Raw genomic sequence first — 16,620 nt, 5'->3', positions numbered from 1 at the left:
TTCTTCACAGAAAGAGAAGTGCTAGAACAAGAGGCCATGCTCTGAAGCTGGAGATTGGGAGGCTGAGGGGATATGCGAGGACGTGCTTCTTCACAGAAAGAGAAGTGCTAGAACAAGAGGCCATGCTCTGAAGCTGGAGGTTGGGAGGCTGAGGGGATATGCGAGGAAGTGCTTCTTCACAGAAAGAGTGGTGGATTCATGGAATCGCCTCTCAATAGAGGTGGTAAGGGCATTCAATAATGCTTGTGATAGACACAAGGCTGCCCCAAATATAAATCATTATACTGCTGCGGCACAGTTTATTCGAGCATTTGCCCGTTCTGTGCCGCAGCAGTAGCCTGGCGCGCGCCCGAGTGTGACGGGCGCACGCCGAAGCAGCGGAAGAGCGCCCTCCGATCGGGGCGCTCTCCCTACCGCTGCCGGGTCCGCCGGGTCCCCCGGAACCCCCTGCCGCTGTCCCGCGATCGCGGGACACCAGGGCTCCCTCGGGGAGCCCCTGGACACGCGTGCAGGGGGCGCACGCTCCCGATGACGCGTGACCGCGCGTCGAGGGGCGGCCACTAGCAAGCCGGGAGATTTCCCGGCTTGCGGTACCGACCACACTTCAATAAAGTGTGTCGGTAGTGTATGTGTTGAGGTATCACAGCAGATAGGGAAAAGAGCAGACTAGGTGGGCTAAGTGGTTCTTATCTGCTGTCAAATTCTGTGTTTCTAGAACTTTTCCAAGACAACATTTAAAAATTGTCTAACATTATACCGAAGTAGTCAACGTTATTGTAACCTGTGGCGTGTTGCAGCTTGACATACACAACGCAGAGTAAGGAGAAGCTGCCACTGCATTAAATCAGTCACACACGTGAAGGAGACGGTGCTATCACGCTTTTTCCCCCCCAGGGACACGCCTCGGGTTGCAACAAATGTTGTTTGTTTTTCTTTTAAAAGGCATGAATCATTTTGGAATACCATCACACTCATCACGGCCACAAGGTCACCTTGCTCCTATTTGGGACTGTATGTGCAGATGTGTGTTCTTACAGTGTATACTTTGTATAAACAAACTAATGGGCAAAAATAAAGCAAATTTATCTTGCAATGATTTCTCTTCAATGTAGAAGATTATTCCTACTAAACAAATGAAAGATCTTCAACAAGTAAATATGACTACGCATTTATTCATTCAGTATACAGTATGTAAGTGCATTGAAAAATATTTGTTTACCCAATTCTGTGCTAATGTATTTAATATTTGGTTTATTGACCATCTTAAAAAAATATTGTAGCATCCTTTTTTTATAGGGAAATAAACATAGGACATGCACATTTTTATTTTTTTTGTATGGTCATTAGTGCATTATCTATTTTTATGACACTAAATATATTCTGAGAAATACTTATTCACACAAAACAAATAAACTAACTCAAGTGAATAACGACAGATTGGTGTCTAATGCTTAAATTGATTTGATACAAGAACAGCGCCGTCAGCCACATAACGTCTAAGGCTGCGTTCATAGGACAAGCAGCGCTGAGCCGCGCGGACGCTCCGCGCTGAGCCCCGGCATCCTCAATGAGGATGTCTTGAGAGGGGGCTCACGCGAGCGTCCGCAGGCGTGCTCAGGAGTTGGATTTTTCAGCCGACAGCCAAAGCTGTTTTTCAGCGCACTGTCGGTTGAAAACATCCAATCAGCGCAATGCAGCGTCAACGTCACGCGTCGTGACATCAGCACCGTGACGTTGACGCCGGTGCGTTGCGGGCTATTGGCCCAGCGACGTCACTGACCCGCCTCCCGATCGCGGACGCTGGCTCGCCTGCATGTTCATGAAATCACTCATGCTTGATCAGGTGAGCATCAACGTCCGTGCGGCTCAGCGCTGCTCCACCTTCTATGGACGCAGCCTAAGGCTTTGGACGGACAGAGCCTCTGGGGCAAGGTGTATCAAAAAGGGTCCCTTACTCCAAGCATCAGTCAGGCCTTTTGGCCTGGCTACATGCAGACAAGCAGCATGACCTCCCTGCATGTGGTCAGGTGTAAAAAGTAACCAGGCTTAGGGAGTACAAGAGGCAGCATGCACGGCACCCAAGCAGAACAGAGAATTCTGCAAAGGTGCTCCGCTTGCCCCATAGGAGGAAGACCTCTGATCTTCCAAGGTGCACCTACTCAAGTTCATGTTCGATCACGGACGGGAGATGGGATCCCTTCCCCTCCATTGCGCCACCAGATCTCTCAGGGCCACCCCCGGACACCTACTTTCCCTGCTCGATGGCTACCATGCCAGGTCCTAAAGATGGAGCAACTACCCGCATCCCCTCATCATGCCAGTGGAAGTTGAGGCCCCCTCGCAGCGGCGACCCATGTGGCACCTTCGACAGCAGGTGCAACAGTTAAGCTAGACAGCCTATAAAAATACTGGAGAATCAAGAGCGCAAATACTTCCAGAATTATGTGAAAAACAAGAAAAAGAACATATAGTGCAATTTCGTTTAACCAGATTAATAATAAGGTGAAAGTCGTAGTATATTTACATATATATTTATTTTTAACTAGTGTGTTCACTGGGTTATTACTTTAAACGGTATGTTCGCTTGAAACCCCATCTGCCTCAGCCTATTAAAATAGACATTGCAGAGCTTTTAATGCTAGGTTTTACCAACGATTTCTCTATACCAGTATAGGGCGACATTCAGGCAACTCACAGCAACCACAACCATTAGCCACAGGGCACAGACTATCTGCGAAAAAATTGTTAAAGAATTAAAAGCTGGGAGCAGGGCAGAACCTTTTACCTCCCCATCTCTGCCAAATTGGATAATCTCTCCATTGAGTACTACCTAAGAAAGCACTGGGTAATTTTAGACTAATACAGTACAGGCATACCCCGCATTAACGTACGCAATGGGACCGGAGCATGTATGTAAAGCGAAAATGTACTTACTGCTGCGGCACAGTTTATTCGAGCATTTGCCCGTTCTGTGCCGCAGCAGTAGCCTGGCGCGCGCCCGAGTGTGACGGGCGCGCGCCGAAGCAGCGGAAGAGCGCCCTCCGATCGGGGCGCTCTCCCTACCGCTGCCGGGTCCGCTGGGTCCCCCGGAACCCCCTGCCGCTGTCCCGCGATCGCGGGACACCAGGGCTCCCTCGGGGAGCCCCTGGACGTGCGTGCAGGGGGCGCACGCTCCCGAAGACGCGTGACCGCGCGTCGAGGGGCGGCCACTAGCAAGCCGGGAGATTTCCCGGCTTGCGGTACCGACCACACTTCAATAAAGTGTGTCGGTAGTGTAAAGTGAAGCACTACCTTTGCCCACTTATCGATGCATGTACTGTACTGCAATCGTTATATACGTGCAAAACTGATGTAAATAACGCATTTGTAACAGTTACACTGGTGAATGGTGTGAAAAACAGGCATTAACACAATCATGCATTACCTGGGTGATTGTCTCCTAGTAACCCCCCCTCCCAACAACTTTGTCCGAGATGATACAATGGAGAAGGGCGCATAGCAGGACTCGAAAGAGGTTAAACAGAGTAACCACCTGATTCATCCTTCATTTGGGAGTAGGATGGTCTGTCACAAGGGAATAGACGCCCAAAGCGAGCACTGGTGCAGAGCTGATGGGGTACATTTGACAGACAAGGTTATCAATGTAATCAACGCGAACATTCAGAAGGTCCTAAAGGTGCTGTTAAAAGCGAGGTCAAAGCCTAGGGTGGGGGGTTCGGTACCATTTAATACTAAATGGGTAGCTCTGGGTGGAGGTACTTCCGGGCCAGCCAGGTCAAGCATGTAAAAAACTAAGTCATTTAGGCACCAGCTGTTTTGTTACCCTAATTAAATTATTGGTTGGCGAAAGGTATATAAAAAAGATATACCTGTCCCTTAACCAAATATATCTGGTTGGGTAAAGGTGCTGCCCAAATATCAACGTGGAACACGAGGGATCAGCTGTATGGTTGGAACCTAGGAGTCAAAGGATTTTTTTAGTATTGTGTTTAGTTAAAATATCCGAAGGTGTGGGGGATGGAGTGAACTCCACCCCAGGATGATTTAACAGGCGGGCTTGGTGTGCCCATTTTGGCTGTCCAACAGTCTTTTGGTAGTTTTATGTAATTTGGTAAATAAAGTTGTGATATTTTATTACCCACAACAACATGGTGTCTGTCTTATTTCTGTGTGAGGGGGTGGGGAGAATGGAGTGTAAGTGAGGTGGGTGAAACACATGTACGAAGGGCCCAAGTTCAGCATCATAAGCCTTTATTTATCAAGGTACTATCAACCTACTTGGGATCGTGTGATAACCTTGCAAACTGCAACATCAATTGGATGAGTTAGGCAATGCACAGATTATACACACATCAAATGATCTCTGTCCAACATTTTATTTCCCTCTTAAGTGTTAAAAAATCTCTACTGGGTCAGGGGTATAAAAACCTTACTGGCAAATATTTTAACAGAGAATGCATTGTTAAACGTGTCATATACATAATACATGTATTTTCTTTTTCCATTTCACATCCACATCCTCCTAATCACATGCTGATACCTAGTTTTATGCAATACATTCACATTTTGTGTCCCATTATTAGTTGCTTAAACGAGAAGAAAACAAGCATTAGGAGACTCTGAAAGCAAGTAGAAAAAAAATGTGCGTTTTATTCAGTTATACAGTACAGTTGAATATATTTTTTGTTGCTTATCTTCTGCAGTAATACAAACATCTAAATGAACAACTGAAATAAAGACAAATCGTCCAGAGGTATGCAGCATTTCAGCTAATGCTCAGGATGCAGCCTTTGTTCGGGAAATAACTTCATTGACAAAACTATTATTCTTTGCTAGAACATCAGCTTTAAACTGCTTCAGTTTGGATTTAATCTCTTGCTCTGACAGCTCTGTAACGGGCAGAGCTTTAACTTTGCACAAGAACTCCTGGATTATCTTTTCACCTTCCTGCAACAAACAAGAAATAAAATGTCAGTCTATCCTTAAAAATCTCGCACAATTGTGTCTTTTTAACAAAAAGGTAAATAATACCGATGGCAATAAATGTGGGTCAGCCATTTTAACGACCACAAAATATGTATGGCAAAAAAAGCAGAGTCTAGAGCAATAGTTAACTTGCAACTTCCAATTTGGATGCACATTGAAACAACACTAGATGGGATTTTATAAACAGTGATGGCCGTCATCATTTCAATACTAGTCTTGCAAATTAAATTGATTAGAAAGATGCAATTGTTGTAATTAATTGATTTTTTTTTTTAAGTTGGTCAAATAGAATTGAAAAAAAAAAAAAACCTTTTACCAGAATTTTACGACTTCCAAGGCAAAAAATTATGGAAACAAAACAGCAGTAATAAAATTAATTTGAATATGAAGTGAGACTTCTCCATTAGGAACTTGCTAATTAAGCCCCGCAGCAGTAGCGCAATGTAATGTGTCGCAGGGCCCCAGGCACAGAGGGAGATAAGAAGTTTAATTATGAGGAGAGTAAAGAGCTCTTTCACTGCACTCTTGAAGTAATATCAATAAAACATCACAATACTTGTGTTTGCCTCGTTTCAGTTTGAAACTGGTATTGGGACGCACGGATAAATCAGTTTCAGAAACAAACTCTTGCGACATAAAAACCCACGAACTCAAAATCCGATTGGAAGCCCAAATGTAATAAACATTAAAAAAAAAAAAAAATGGCATAGTAACACATTTATATATTCAGGATTGGTTTTCCCTCCTTATTTTATTTCTTTTTTTTGCCGCACATTCAGCAGAGGATCAGCCAGTCAGAGGGATTTCCTACAAACCTCTTTTTCTTTGTAGCGCCTCTTGCTGGCTGGCTCGTCACACTCATCGGGGGTTCCGACATATTGGAACTCTTCCAACTCCAGCGCCTTTTCCTTTGCATTTTCAATCACATGTTTAGGAAAGTTAGCAAGCTCTGCCACGTGTATCCCAAAACTCTGATCACAGACACCTAGAATAACAATGATGTAATATAATAGTAATAATGATAGCATATTATAGAAAAGATAATTATATCTTCACTTAATTAACATATGAATAGCCGTTTGTTCGTGTAACATTAAAGCGGCAATCCAAGACAGCCATTTTGTTTTTGCCAATTTCTTTTTTTTTTTTGTTTACCGTAGGTTTGGAATAGGGGGTCTCTGACGCTGAACCCCATTAATTCCAGCTCCAGAGACCGCTGCTTCTGGAGATACTTACCTATGTAGTAGATGCCGGTAGCGACTCTGCTTGGTTGACAGGGATCACATAATGGCCGCCTTTTCAAAGCTCTAGAACCCAGTGGGCCAATAGAATGCCGGGACGTCATCCGGTTCGGCTTGCTATTGGCCCATGTGACGCGGGAGCTTTAAAAAGCACGGCGATACAGGCAGTCACTTTGGAGGCAAGTATCTGTGAAAGCTGGCGGTCCCCAGAGCTGAAATGAATGGGGTTCAGCTCCGAAGACCTCCTGCTTCAAATCTATGGTAAAAAAAAATTGATGGCTTGGATTGCTCCTTTAGAGAGAGTCAGACTGTTGTGAATGGGAATGTAAAACAGGATGTACAGTACAGCACAGCATTCCGTTAAACAAAACAATTCATTGGAGCGTCTGCTGTATAGTTTGCATCAGGGAATAAACAATCAAAACAACATGCATTTATTCTTGAAGAATCTCTATAAATTTCCTTTGGGGCCTTAAATGTTGCTCTAAGTGGAGCAATGCATGATAAAAATACATTGCCCTATTTAAGGGATATCGTATAGATCTGATTTGTTTGGAAGTTATTTTCTCTAGTCACCTAGGCACTATTTTGAAATAAGTCATCAATAAAGCAAATGTTTCAAGGGGAATAGCACAGCATTGAACAATGAATCCCTAAAACATCATATGTTTTGTCTATATTATATGAGCCATTGTTTCCCAAAATGACACAGATAATAATGCCCTTATTGACAATAAAGAGCATGTTAGCGCTTCCAAGATAATCATAGACTGTGATAAACTGTGCGTATGTACTGTTAGCATGTAGTTTCCCTCTAGGTCACAGGCACTTACTAAATAGGACTGCAAACACTGGCTATAAAACCATGACAGGGTTCTATTATAACATACCACCGGGTGTACTGCAACCTTATGACATTTATTTACTTGGACAGCTAGCAGATGTTTCCATGAATCATCATTACCACCAGACAACTCAAGTAAAATTAATATTTTCAGGAGCACAGCAACAGTCACATTGACCACCCCTTCTAAATTGAGAAAGGTCTGTGCGTTCCAATCCAGTGTCCTAATTGTAGCCCAGTCATTTAACTAAATGCCAGTGTCTGAAATATCAGGAATCTGCAACACCCCAAGACAGGCAATGTTTCCATAGTAAAATAAAAGTGTCAAATAGCATATGAGAATAATCCAACATTTTGCATGGTTTCATGGTTTCGTGGTTTTCCTCCTCTCTAGGCTGAGCAAAAATGAAAGTGTATAAGAATACTCCTGATTTCCCTAGATATCCTTTAGAATCTCTCTGAGCTGTACAAATAAAACACTCTCCCCAAAAATACATAAACAGTTGCTAAATAATGATAGACAATTCTAGTGTTTTCCCCCCAGAGGATAAAATCAGATGTGTGAAGAGACTACCAATTTCATCACTACTCTATCCTGATGAGGCTCTTTAAATCATAGGCTTGTATTTCATTTGCCCTTCTTGCTGTTGTAATAGCGACAAAAAAATAACCATACTGGCCCACACACTTGTATAAGTAGCTGAAAAGCCGAATTCACAGTTGCTTTCAAATTAAATGCTGGAACCACTATTTGTGCTTGTAATCAGAGCGAAGCAGAACCTGTAATGCCTAATGCTGTGTGTGACCCTTTTTTGGTTTGGGTTACTACTGCTGCTTAAAGGCAAACAGAAATACACACAGTATACATATATACATAATATATACACAGTATATAGAATATACAAATATATCTTAGAATGTTTAATATATAATGTTTATAAAATGTTTTACCAGGAAGTAATACATTGAGAGTTACCTCTCATTTTGAATTGTGTCTGGGCACAGAGTTATGATGACATATTGTTAGAAATACATGGGTACAATAGTTGAACTGAGTTATACTACAGTATATATATATATATATACACAGTATATATATACACACACATACATACATACATATACATATATAAGAAACACGAAAAAATGCCTGCAACAGACCATAAACAAGAGGTGCTAAAACCAATAAGGTAAAGTGTGCAATATCAACACTACTGGCGGTGCTAAGGGATGTAGAATATATGAAAACAGAGAGAAAAATATCCCAAAATAGCACTCTAGCGTATATAAATATCAAATTTATTAAACACACGAAACATATACAAAAGATCCACGGTGTCCCCAAAGCTGTCTAATCTGAAACACTGATAACAAAACTAGGCTAAGCACTGGAGTCAGCAAAATAAAGTCAATAACTAATAAAGGTAAGTAAGAGACTGAGCTGAAAAAAACAAGTGAGAGCTGAGTATGTAACCGACAGAAATAGCCCAACAGAGTAAATGCAGAACCTGTAGAGGCTAGATATTTGGCCTCTGAACACTACTACCGGCCGGTCAGGAAAGGGTAGGTATAAAGTTACATTAACAAATTGGCTTGTAAACAACATAGCAAATGCATACACAATAGGAATCATTAATGAGTGAAAATACACACACAGAGTGGCAGCAGGGCTATGGACAGAGATCAAATACAGCCAAAATTGTACTTCGCACTTTGGGGCTCCTTTGTCTGTCCTGATCCAGCAGTGCCCCTGGCTGTTCTTCTCTCCCTAGCTGCAATTTTGAATTTGGTGCTCTAGTTGCTCACGGAGCATGCGCATTGCGGCGATCTTACCACACTGAACAGACTCCCCTCACATGCAGACTGTCAGTTTCCTGTTTGTTCTGATCCTGGACCTGTGCTAAGTACAATTTTGGCTGTATTTGATCTCTGTCCATAGCCCTGCTGCCAATCTAGATAGGGATTTGTCTAGACTAAATTACACATATATTCTTATACAGTGTTTTGAACCACTCATCTCATTGCACGCAACTTTATCTGGATTAGCATTGTGTTGATTGCATAGTTTATTCCAGATGAATAGATTGTGTAACGTACTGTGTCAGTAGAAGCTAGACTGATTGGTGTTACGAACCACTAGCCTCATTACATGCAACTTTAACTAGACTCGCATCATATGGATATCTAATGGTATAGACAGGCTTGATGTATTAGCGTGTGATGTAAAATGTACTACTAGACACTTCTCATGATAAGTAGAGTAAAGGAATAATTACCGTCCATTCTCCTGAGTTCTCTAATATACATAAAGGTAAGTATAAAAAAAGCTAGATCACGGAGTGATCAGAATACCAGCACGGCACATGGTGGTAAAGTATCAGTGGGATTTATTAATCTCAAGAGCTCCGTTGGGAGCCAAAACGTTGAGGAATAAAGTTTAACTTTTGGAATTTGGAGTGCTTGTCCTCTTTGTGTATGTGTATGAGTATTATCTATCTACACACACCTACCTACATACACAAACACAGTATATTAGTTCTTAAAGCTGGAGTAACTTGTTCTTAAAGCTTCTGTTTCTTGTTTTTCAGATTTGATCTTTGGATTTGGTATATCCAACAAGAAGCTTCCCAAAGTCTCCATTGCTGTGTGTACTTGGACTTCTTGCAAATCGAGAAGTTTGATTTCTCCTCTATTATAGTGGACTCGATTATATCCGTGTATTCGCATCTTTTCACTTATAGAATTGAAGTGTACAGTTGGTCCCCGCTATCCATCGGTCCGTTACTCGACAAACAAATTATCCAACACGTCGTAATGCATTCTATGGAGTGCATTATCCGACGTCGGAACGGATAATCCAACGCTCATTGCTGCGGATTAACGTTGGACTACAAATCCGATGGCGGTTTGTTTGTGGGATGGCTTCCGGCGGATAACCGAGGACCGGCTGCATATTATTTTGATTGTACTGTTACACAGTTTGATTCACCTGTTACGTCTATATTTTAATAGTACACCTTTTTCACGGTCGAATTCGTTAGTGCGAATCACTTTTTTCTTTTGTATTCTTTTTTCCTTGATAATCTATAATATAATTTAGATATAAATATACTTTTTTTCCCCCCTTCATCATTGATTAGAAACCTAAACTATTTAATCAGTTTATATGCAGACGCTGTTTCTTACCTTTCTTGATCCGGTAAAGCATGGTAAGAGTCTCATCTGTTGTAAGAGCTGTGACGTGCAAGTTGTTGACTGCTGGAACTTGGTCAGCCAGAGCTGTTAATTCATGAAAATGAGTAGCAAACATACAGAATGCCTGGATTTTGGTGGAAATGTATTCTGAAATTGCCCATGCTAGTCCAAAACCATCGTAGGTGGAAGTCCCTCTTCCTAACTCATCGATTATAATCAGAGAGTACTCCGTAGCAGACCTGCAATAACACCATATTACCGTGACTGAAATGAGCAAAACACCAGTAAGAAAGAACAAATAGAATAAAACATTGCACAAAGTCTCTTTCATTTTGTCAGCTCTAATCTCAGTTGTTTTAAACAATTGTTAAAGCTGGATAAAAAAAAATTAAAAAAGTGCAAGAAAATGCAGACCAGGTATTTTTAAATAATCTTTTAATGTACATTTGTAAACACCTATAATTTAGAAGGGTTCGGTTTCCACGAGCTGCTCCTTTTTTGTGTGATGTCAATGTGTGTGAAACATGACGTTGCGCAGACTAACCTCTCTTAAACCTTCTTAATTTGCTTCCTAACCAACACTTCATTGATAAAAACTCTACTCAAGTCTTAATGTCCTAAGAATATAAAGCAGACAGGTCTTTGCTTTAGATGTCATTAGGGAAACCAATTATTGTTAAGTTGTCTCTGAAATTTTAGACCCATCTGATAACAAAATGTTGTAACGGTGCAGTCCATGTTATTTAAATGTAACATTTTACTATTTTTTAATGAGAATGTGAAGTGACAGTGTTCCCATTTATCATACCTGGCATTTTTCCTTTTCAATGTGCTCACCAATTAGTGTAAAAGTCAGCTACTCTGAGGTGGACACCTTCTCGCTCAGATTCATGCTGGACTCACAGAAACCACTGTAAACTACAAGCCTTTCGGAAGTACAGACCAGACCACAAGTATTCTAAAGCTTGCCGTAAACTAGCCCGGTTACATTCTGGGTATGTGCTGGGTGAAACCTGGCTAGTTTAAGGCAAGTTTAAGGCATTTCTGCATTGACTAATGACCCATAGGATTAACACAGCAGGGGTCCTGGCAATCCCATTCAGTTTGAATGGGACTGCCAGGGACCTCCGCTGTTAATCTGATGGGCCATTAATTAATGCTGGGTCTAGTTTAAGGCAAGTTTAAGGCATGTATCCAGCATGTACCTGGGTCTTTTTGGCGATTGCCACTGGTTTGTGTTAGAATAACCGTGGGCACTACAGTAAGTGTATTGGACTTTAGATTTCCAGTTTTGTATCCTGAATAATAGCTGCTGGACTTCATCCTCCCCGTGCCAACATTTCTTAAACCACATCTCAGGCACTTTTTTGTTTTATTTAGAATGGTTGTACTGTAGTTTGTTGCCTAAATATGCGGAAGTACAGACGAGACCACAAGTATTCTAAAGCTTGCCGTAAACTAGCCCGGTTACATTCTGGGTATGTGCTGGGTGAAACCTGGCTAGTTTAAGGCAAGTTTAAGGCATTTCTGCATTGACTAATGACCCATAGGATTAACACAGCAGGGGTCCTGGCAATCCCATTCAGTTTGAATGGGACTGCCAGGGACCTCCGCTGTTAATCTGATGGGCCATTAATTAATGCTGGGTCTAGTTTAAGGCAAGTTTAAGGCATGTATCCAGCATGTACCTGGGTCTTTTTGGCGATTGCCACTGGTTTGTGTTAGAATAACCGTGGGCACTACAGTAAGTGTATTGGACTTTAGATTTCCAGTTTTGTATCCTGAATAATAGCTGCTGGACTTCATCCTCCCCGTGCCAACATTTCTTAAACCACATCTCAGGCACTTTTTTGTTTTATTTAGAATGGTTGTACTGTAGTTTGTTGCCTAAATATGCTAATTTCCGTGTATCTTGTTTATTGTCAACATCGGCTCAAATAGGCTGCTCCCTCCCTGTACAATTATCCTTTTGGACTAAAGCATCAATTGCTCCAAAAATTAAATTGCAGCATTAACAAACCCGGATATATGATGTTGCAACAAACATAGCAGAACTACTGAGTTTAGGGAAGCATTATCTTCTGTTCTTTTTGATATTTTTATTTCTTCAGTGTTCTAATTAACAATGAGGAGCCAACCCTGATGTACCACCTTAGGCTGGGGCCATGGTGCCTTCGCCCGTGCGGAGGCTGTGGGAAAGCGGGTGCTTTCCCGGGTTATGGTGGACGGGCCGTCGGGGGCGTCACGGAGCTGGTTCGCCCTCATTGGTCGAACCGCTCACGTGACCTGTCTGTCGCGCTGAGAAATCAGTTTAACCGATTTCTCATGCAACGCGCGTCCCTTCCTGCTTCCGCGCGGACGCGCCCGCACGCCGCAAGGACGCGAACACTGCCTTAAGGCAGTCTGTTTGCTCAGCGTGCGGACGCCTCTGCACTGCCTGCTGTACCATGGCCCCAGCCTTACTCCCATGATTGGCTGTATGAGAAAGTAGTCCTGCACTGGTTCAGCGAGGTACACACACACACACACACACACACACACACACACACACACACACACACACACACGATTAGGTCCACCTGGGGATCACACATTCTCTACATACTCAACAGACATGCTTTAATTTAATCTTCTATCCCTATAGAAATTCTGATATATCATCTGAAGTGTACCATTTTATTGTATTAAGATGCAGTACATTTGTAATCATGCAAGTACTGTAGTGATGCAACAAGTGTAGGCAGGATTTCTGCTAATTGCAATGTTACATGTACATTATAGCATAGAGAAACAGAATCTGATGGAAAATAAGAAACCCTTGGGCCAACTTGTCTTCTTATCTTTTGTAAAAACTTAGACCCTGTGTGGTCCTTGGCTTCTTTTATATTTAGGATATGAAGCCCGATCCTTAAAGCAGGGATCCCACACAGTGATTTCCCCCCCCCCCCCTTTACATATTGTAATTAAACCAGCGGGTTCACCAAATCTGAACAGTGCTATGTCTCGCTTCAGCAATGCCCTTCTACCAGTAACATTTATTCCATTGGACCAGATTTATATATATATATATATATATATTTTTTTTTTTTTTTTTTTTTTTTAAATGGCTTTTGTGATCACATTAAGATGTCATGGACTTTTTTTGCAACGACAATAAATACATCAGGACAAAACTGTATCTTGGAAATCAACGATATCCTGGCGCTAAAACGAATGAAATTCAGCTCAAAGGGGAACCTGATTCAAACGATTTTTGCAACACACTATACTGTATATATATATATATATTTTATATTTAATAGCAAAAAAATAGCAAGTACCTGAGAATTGAAGCGGTCTCTAACATCTCAGCCATGAAAGTGGACACGCCCTTCAGCTGACTGTCTCCAGCTCCTACTCGAGCAAGAATACAGTCCACTATGCTGACCTCTGCCGAGTCACACGGTACAAAGCAGCCAATCTGAGCCATAAGGACAATGACACCAGTCTGGCGGATATATGTTGATTTTCCACCCATGTTAGGACCTGAAATGTAGTATGGACAAAATTATCTGGCTGCTCTTTCATTCAGGTCATGTTCATTTTTAGGTTACATTTTGTAGCAGAATCACAAATGGTTTCTGCTCAAGGACAAGCGGGCGTGTGAATGATTCACAAATTGAGCATAGAGGAAAAAAAGACAATGGCTCGTTATACAGTAGCAAAACTTAAACTAATTAAGACTTTGATACATCAGGAATTTTACATTGGCTACATTAAATCATTTTTACTCAAGGCATATTCACACCATCAAATTACTGTCTAGCCAGAGGACGTGGTGCCTGCAAAAAGATGAACGTACTGGGTAATTCCTACAAGAAGTGTCAAACCTCGCCTCATGACATGGATATTTCCAAGTTTTAAGCTACCCAAGACAAGAATACAGGTTCAACCCACTTGGATTTAGATTGTCACCCCAACCCCTCCCCATCTTATATATATATATATATATATATATATATATATAATGTCCACCTTTTGCTGCATTGTTTGTTTTGGTTCGTATTCTTGAAGCTCCTAAGTTGTCTTTGCCAAACTGCACGGTTTGGCATGTACAGAAGTAGCGGAATGAAATGTGAGGAAAAAAAACCCCTATTCTCTATTGCAAACCGCTTCTTCTAAACAATTTCTAAAAAATTAAAAAAAAAAAAAAAAAAAGTGGCAAACCACATGGTTTAAGAGTAAAAACACATGCATTGTACTTGCTTTGGAATGACCAGAGGTGCTGCCAACGCCATCCCCAGTCTGACTTATGGGTTTTGCTCTCTCAGGTAAACCCATATTTCAGTCTGTAGATGTAACTTTTTGACAAACCGATCAGATTGGCAGAGCCACAGTCAAACCGCTCTTACAAAAGCCTTTTTGTCATGGATTGGACATGCGAGAAAGGTTTACAGAAAAGCAAATCATGCCAATCCGCTTCTAAGGCTGCGCTTATAGTGCCGGCGACGTCGCGGCAAAAAAAATGTATTGCCGACGGAAGCGACGCTGGCAGCGCGAATTTCTGAAGCCGGTCAAATATGATTTTTCAGAGGCTGTCGCCACGTGACAGCCTCTGAACCAATCAACGACCTGGTCGCCCACGACGTCGCTGGAAAGCGAATTACAACTTTCGCTAGCGGCGACGGGTGACGTCACCAGTTGCATCACTGGCACTATAAGCTCGGCCTTAGGGGCACTTTAGAAGCGATTTGTCACACACTGGAGCTACTAAATCTGAATTAAAGGGGTTTTGTATTACATCCTCCACAGAAAGAAACATGCCTCAAAGAATAATAATTTTTCCTGTGCATAGTTTCCAAGGTTAGGTACTAATGTGGTATTTAACACTCAAACTAATCTATATAAAATTAGACTACATGAAATGTAAGTTTATGGCGGATTACTGCAGCTTCCATATTATAGTAGGAAAAACTAATCAGAAAAGCTCCCCAGAAAAAGCTCCATCAGATTGAATTGATTACAAAACTCTGAAGGCTATTCAAGGCAATATCTTTCAAACTTATTGTAACTTTTCAAGCAGTCACACAATCACATTTGTTTAAGGAAGGCAATGACTGAGTATTTAATGGCACTAGGCAGCATGCCAATTTGTTACATAACTAAAATATGCGTCGGTGGAAAAACTTGCCGAGTGTGTGTGCATGTATTATGTGTATATACACACACACACACACACACACACACACACACACACACACACACACACACACACACACGTATGTAAAGCCAATGTGTTTTTTCTTCTTCAAGTCGATCACTTTTAAATGATATGAATAACGAATTTGTAGTGCTGTACTGTCTGTAATATGCCGTGCACAAGCAATAAACGTGTTCAGAATGAAATTAACTCGACATTCTCATTCTATGCAGTTCAGAAAAAGGATGAAATGAAAATTAAAAGGATGTTGAAGCATTTACCGGTGATAATATGAAACATCTGCCGGTCTTTTTCAAATGTGATGTCATTGGGAATAAACGCAACTTCATCCTGCACCTCAATACATGGGTGCCTGGCACCTTTCAGCAGGATTCGTCCCTGTCCCTTCTCCATGATGACTGGGCGAACATATGGTACCGGTGCAGCATTCGAAACATAAGCAAAGCTAACAACTGCATCCAACTGAGCGATTACATCGTTTAGCGTCTGAATAGGATCCACGTATCCTATTAAAAGATGAAGAAAAAGGTAATTTTATGGTATAGGTAAAAACATTTTTTTTTAAATTTTCTACTTGAAGTTTCTCCCGCCTCAAAAGTATTTAATTAAGAAGGTAATTGGTATAGAACAAACGTTGCTTCTATGATCTGCCTTCATGCGGTGGTCATGCTTGACAAAATGGAGAGATGAAATCACATTTTTCAAATCATATGATGGAAATGTGGTTATATGAATAGATTTTGATGTTTTGAGGCAGCTCTGGACAATGATGTGTAATTGTATTACTGGGCTAATTTGTGCTTGTGCGTTCACATTCTAGTTGAACCCCTGTGACTGCATACAGTACTAGCCAAGGTTGAACTTTGGTACCTAAAATGACCCTGAATATGCCCAAAAAGTTTTATTAGCTGGCTATAGTTTTTTTAATCAATCACCCTTTATGTAGACTGATTGCAATGAAAGAAAATGAAATGGGTTAATCACAAGACTGCAGTTATATTGCTTTGTTTTTTATACATATATTCACACAAACAGTAACTTTATAATTTGTGAGAAACATTTTTAATGGTTTGCATAACTTATTTATTTATGTTTAAGGACCGCATAAGGCATTTATACAATTTAATGACGCGTGAGATGGTGGCAAAGAAGAA

General features: G+C 41.3%; 1 protein-coding gene across 1 annotated transcript in view; it reads right to left on the bottom strand.

Moving 5' to 3' along the window:
• Nucleotides 1–4,630: 4,630 nt before the first annotated feature.
• The window catches only part of MSH2 (mutS homolog 2), a 189,058-nt gene continuing 177,068 nt past the window's right edge, over nucleotides 4,631–16,620 (bottom strand). The window contains exons 12-16 of the mRNA XM_075595822.1: nucleotides 15,727–15,972; nucleotides 13,587–13,791; nucleotides 10,258–10,505; nucleotides 5,802–5,971; nucleotides 4,631–4,947 (exon numbers count right to left, since the gene is read on the bottom strand). Of these exons, the coding sequence (XP_075451937.1) occupies nucleotides 4,777–4,947; nucleotides 5,802–5,971; nucleotides 10,258–10,505; nucleotides 13,587–13,791; nucleotides 15,727–15,972 (1,040 nt within the window). The 3' untranslated portion in view covers nucleotides 4,631–4,776. The remainder of the gene's footprint in view (nucleotides 4,948–5,801; nucleotides 5,972–10,257; nucleotides 10,506–13,586; nucleotides 13,792–15,726; nucleotides 15,973–16,620) is intronic.

The sequence above is a fragment of the Ascaphus truei genome, chromosome 4 (assembly GCF_040206685.1).
Source record: "Ascaphus truei isolate aAscTru1 chromosome 4, aAscTru1.hap1, whole genome shotgun sequence".
Taxonomy (NCBI): domain Eukaryota; kingdom Metazoa; phylum Chordata; class Amphibia; order Anura; family Ascaphidae; genus Ascaphus; species Ascaphus truei.
The sequence above is the reverse complement of the archived record's forward strand: the minus strand, read 5'-3'. Positions and strand labels throughout refer to the sequence as shown.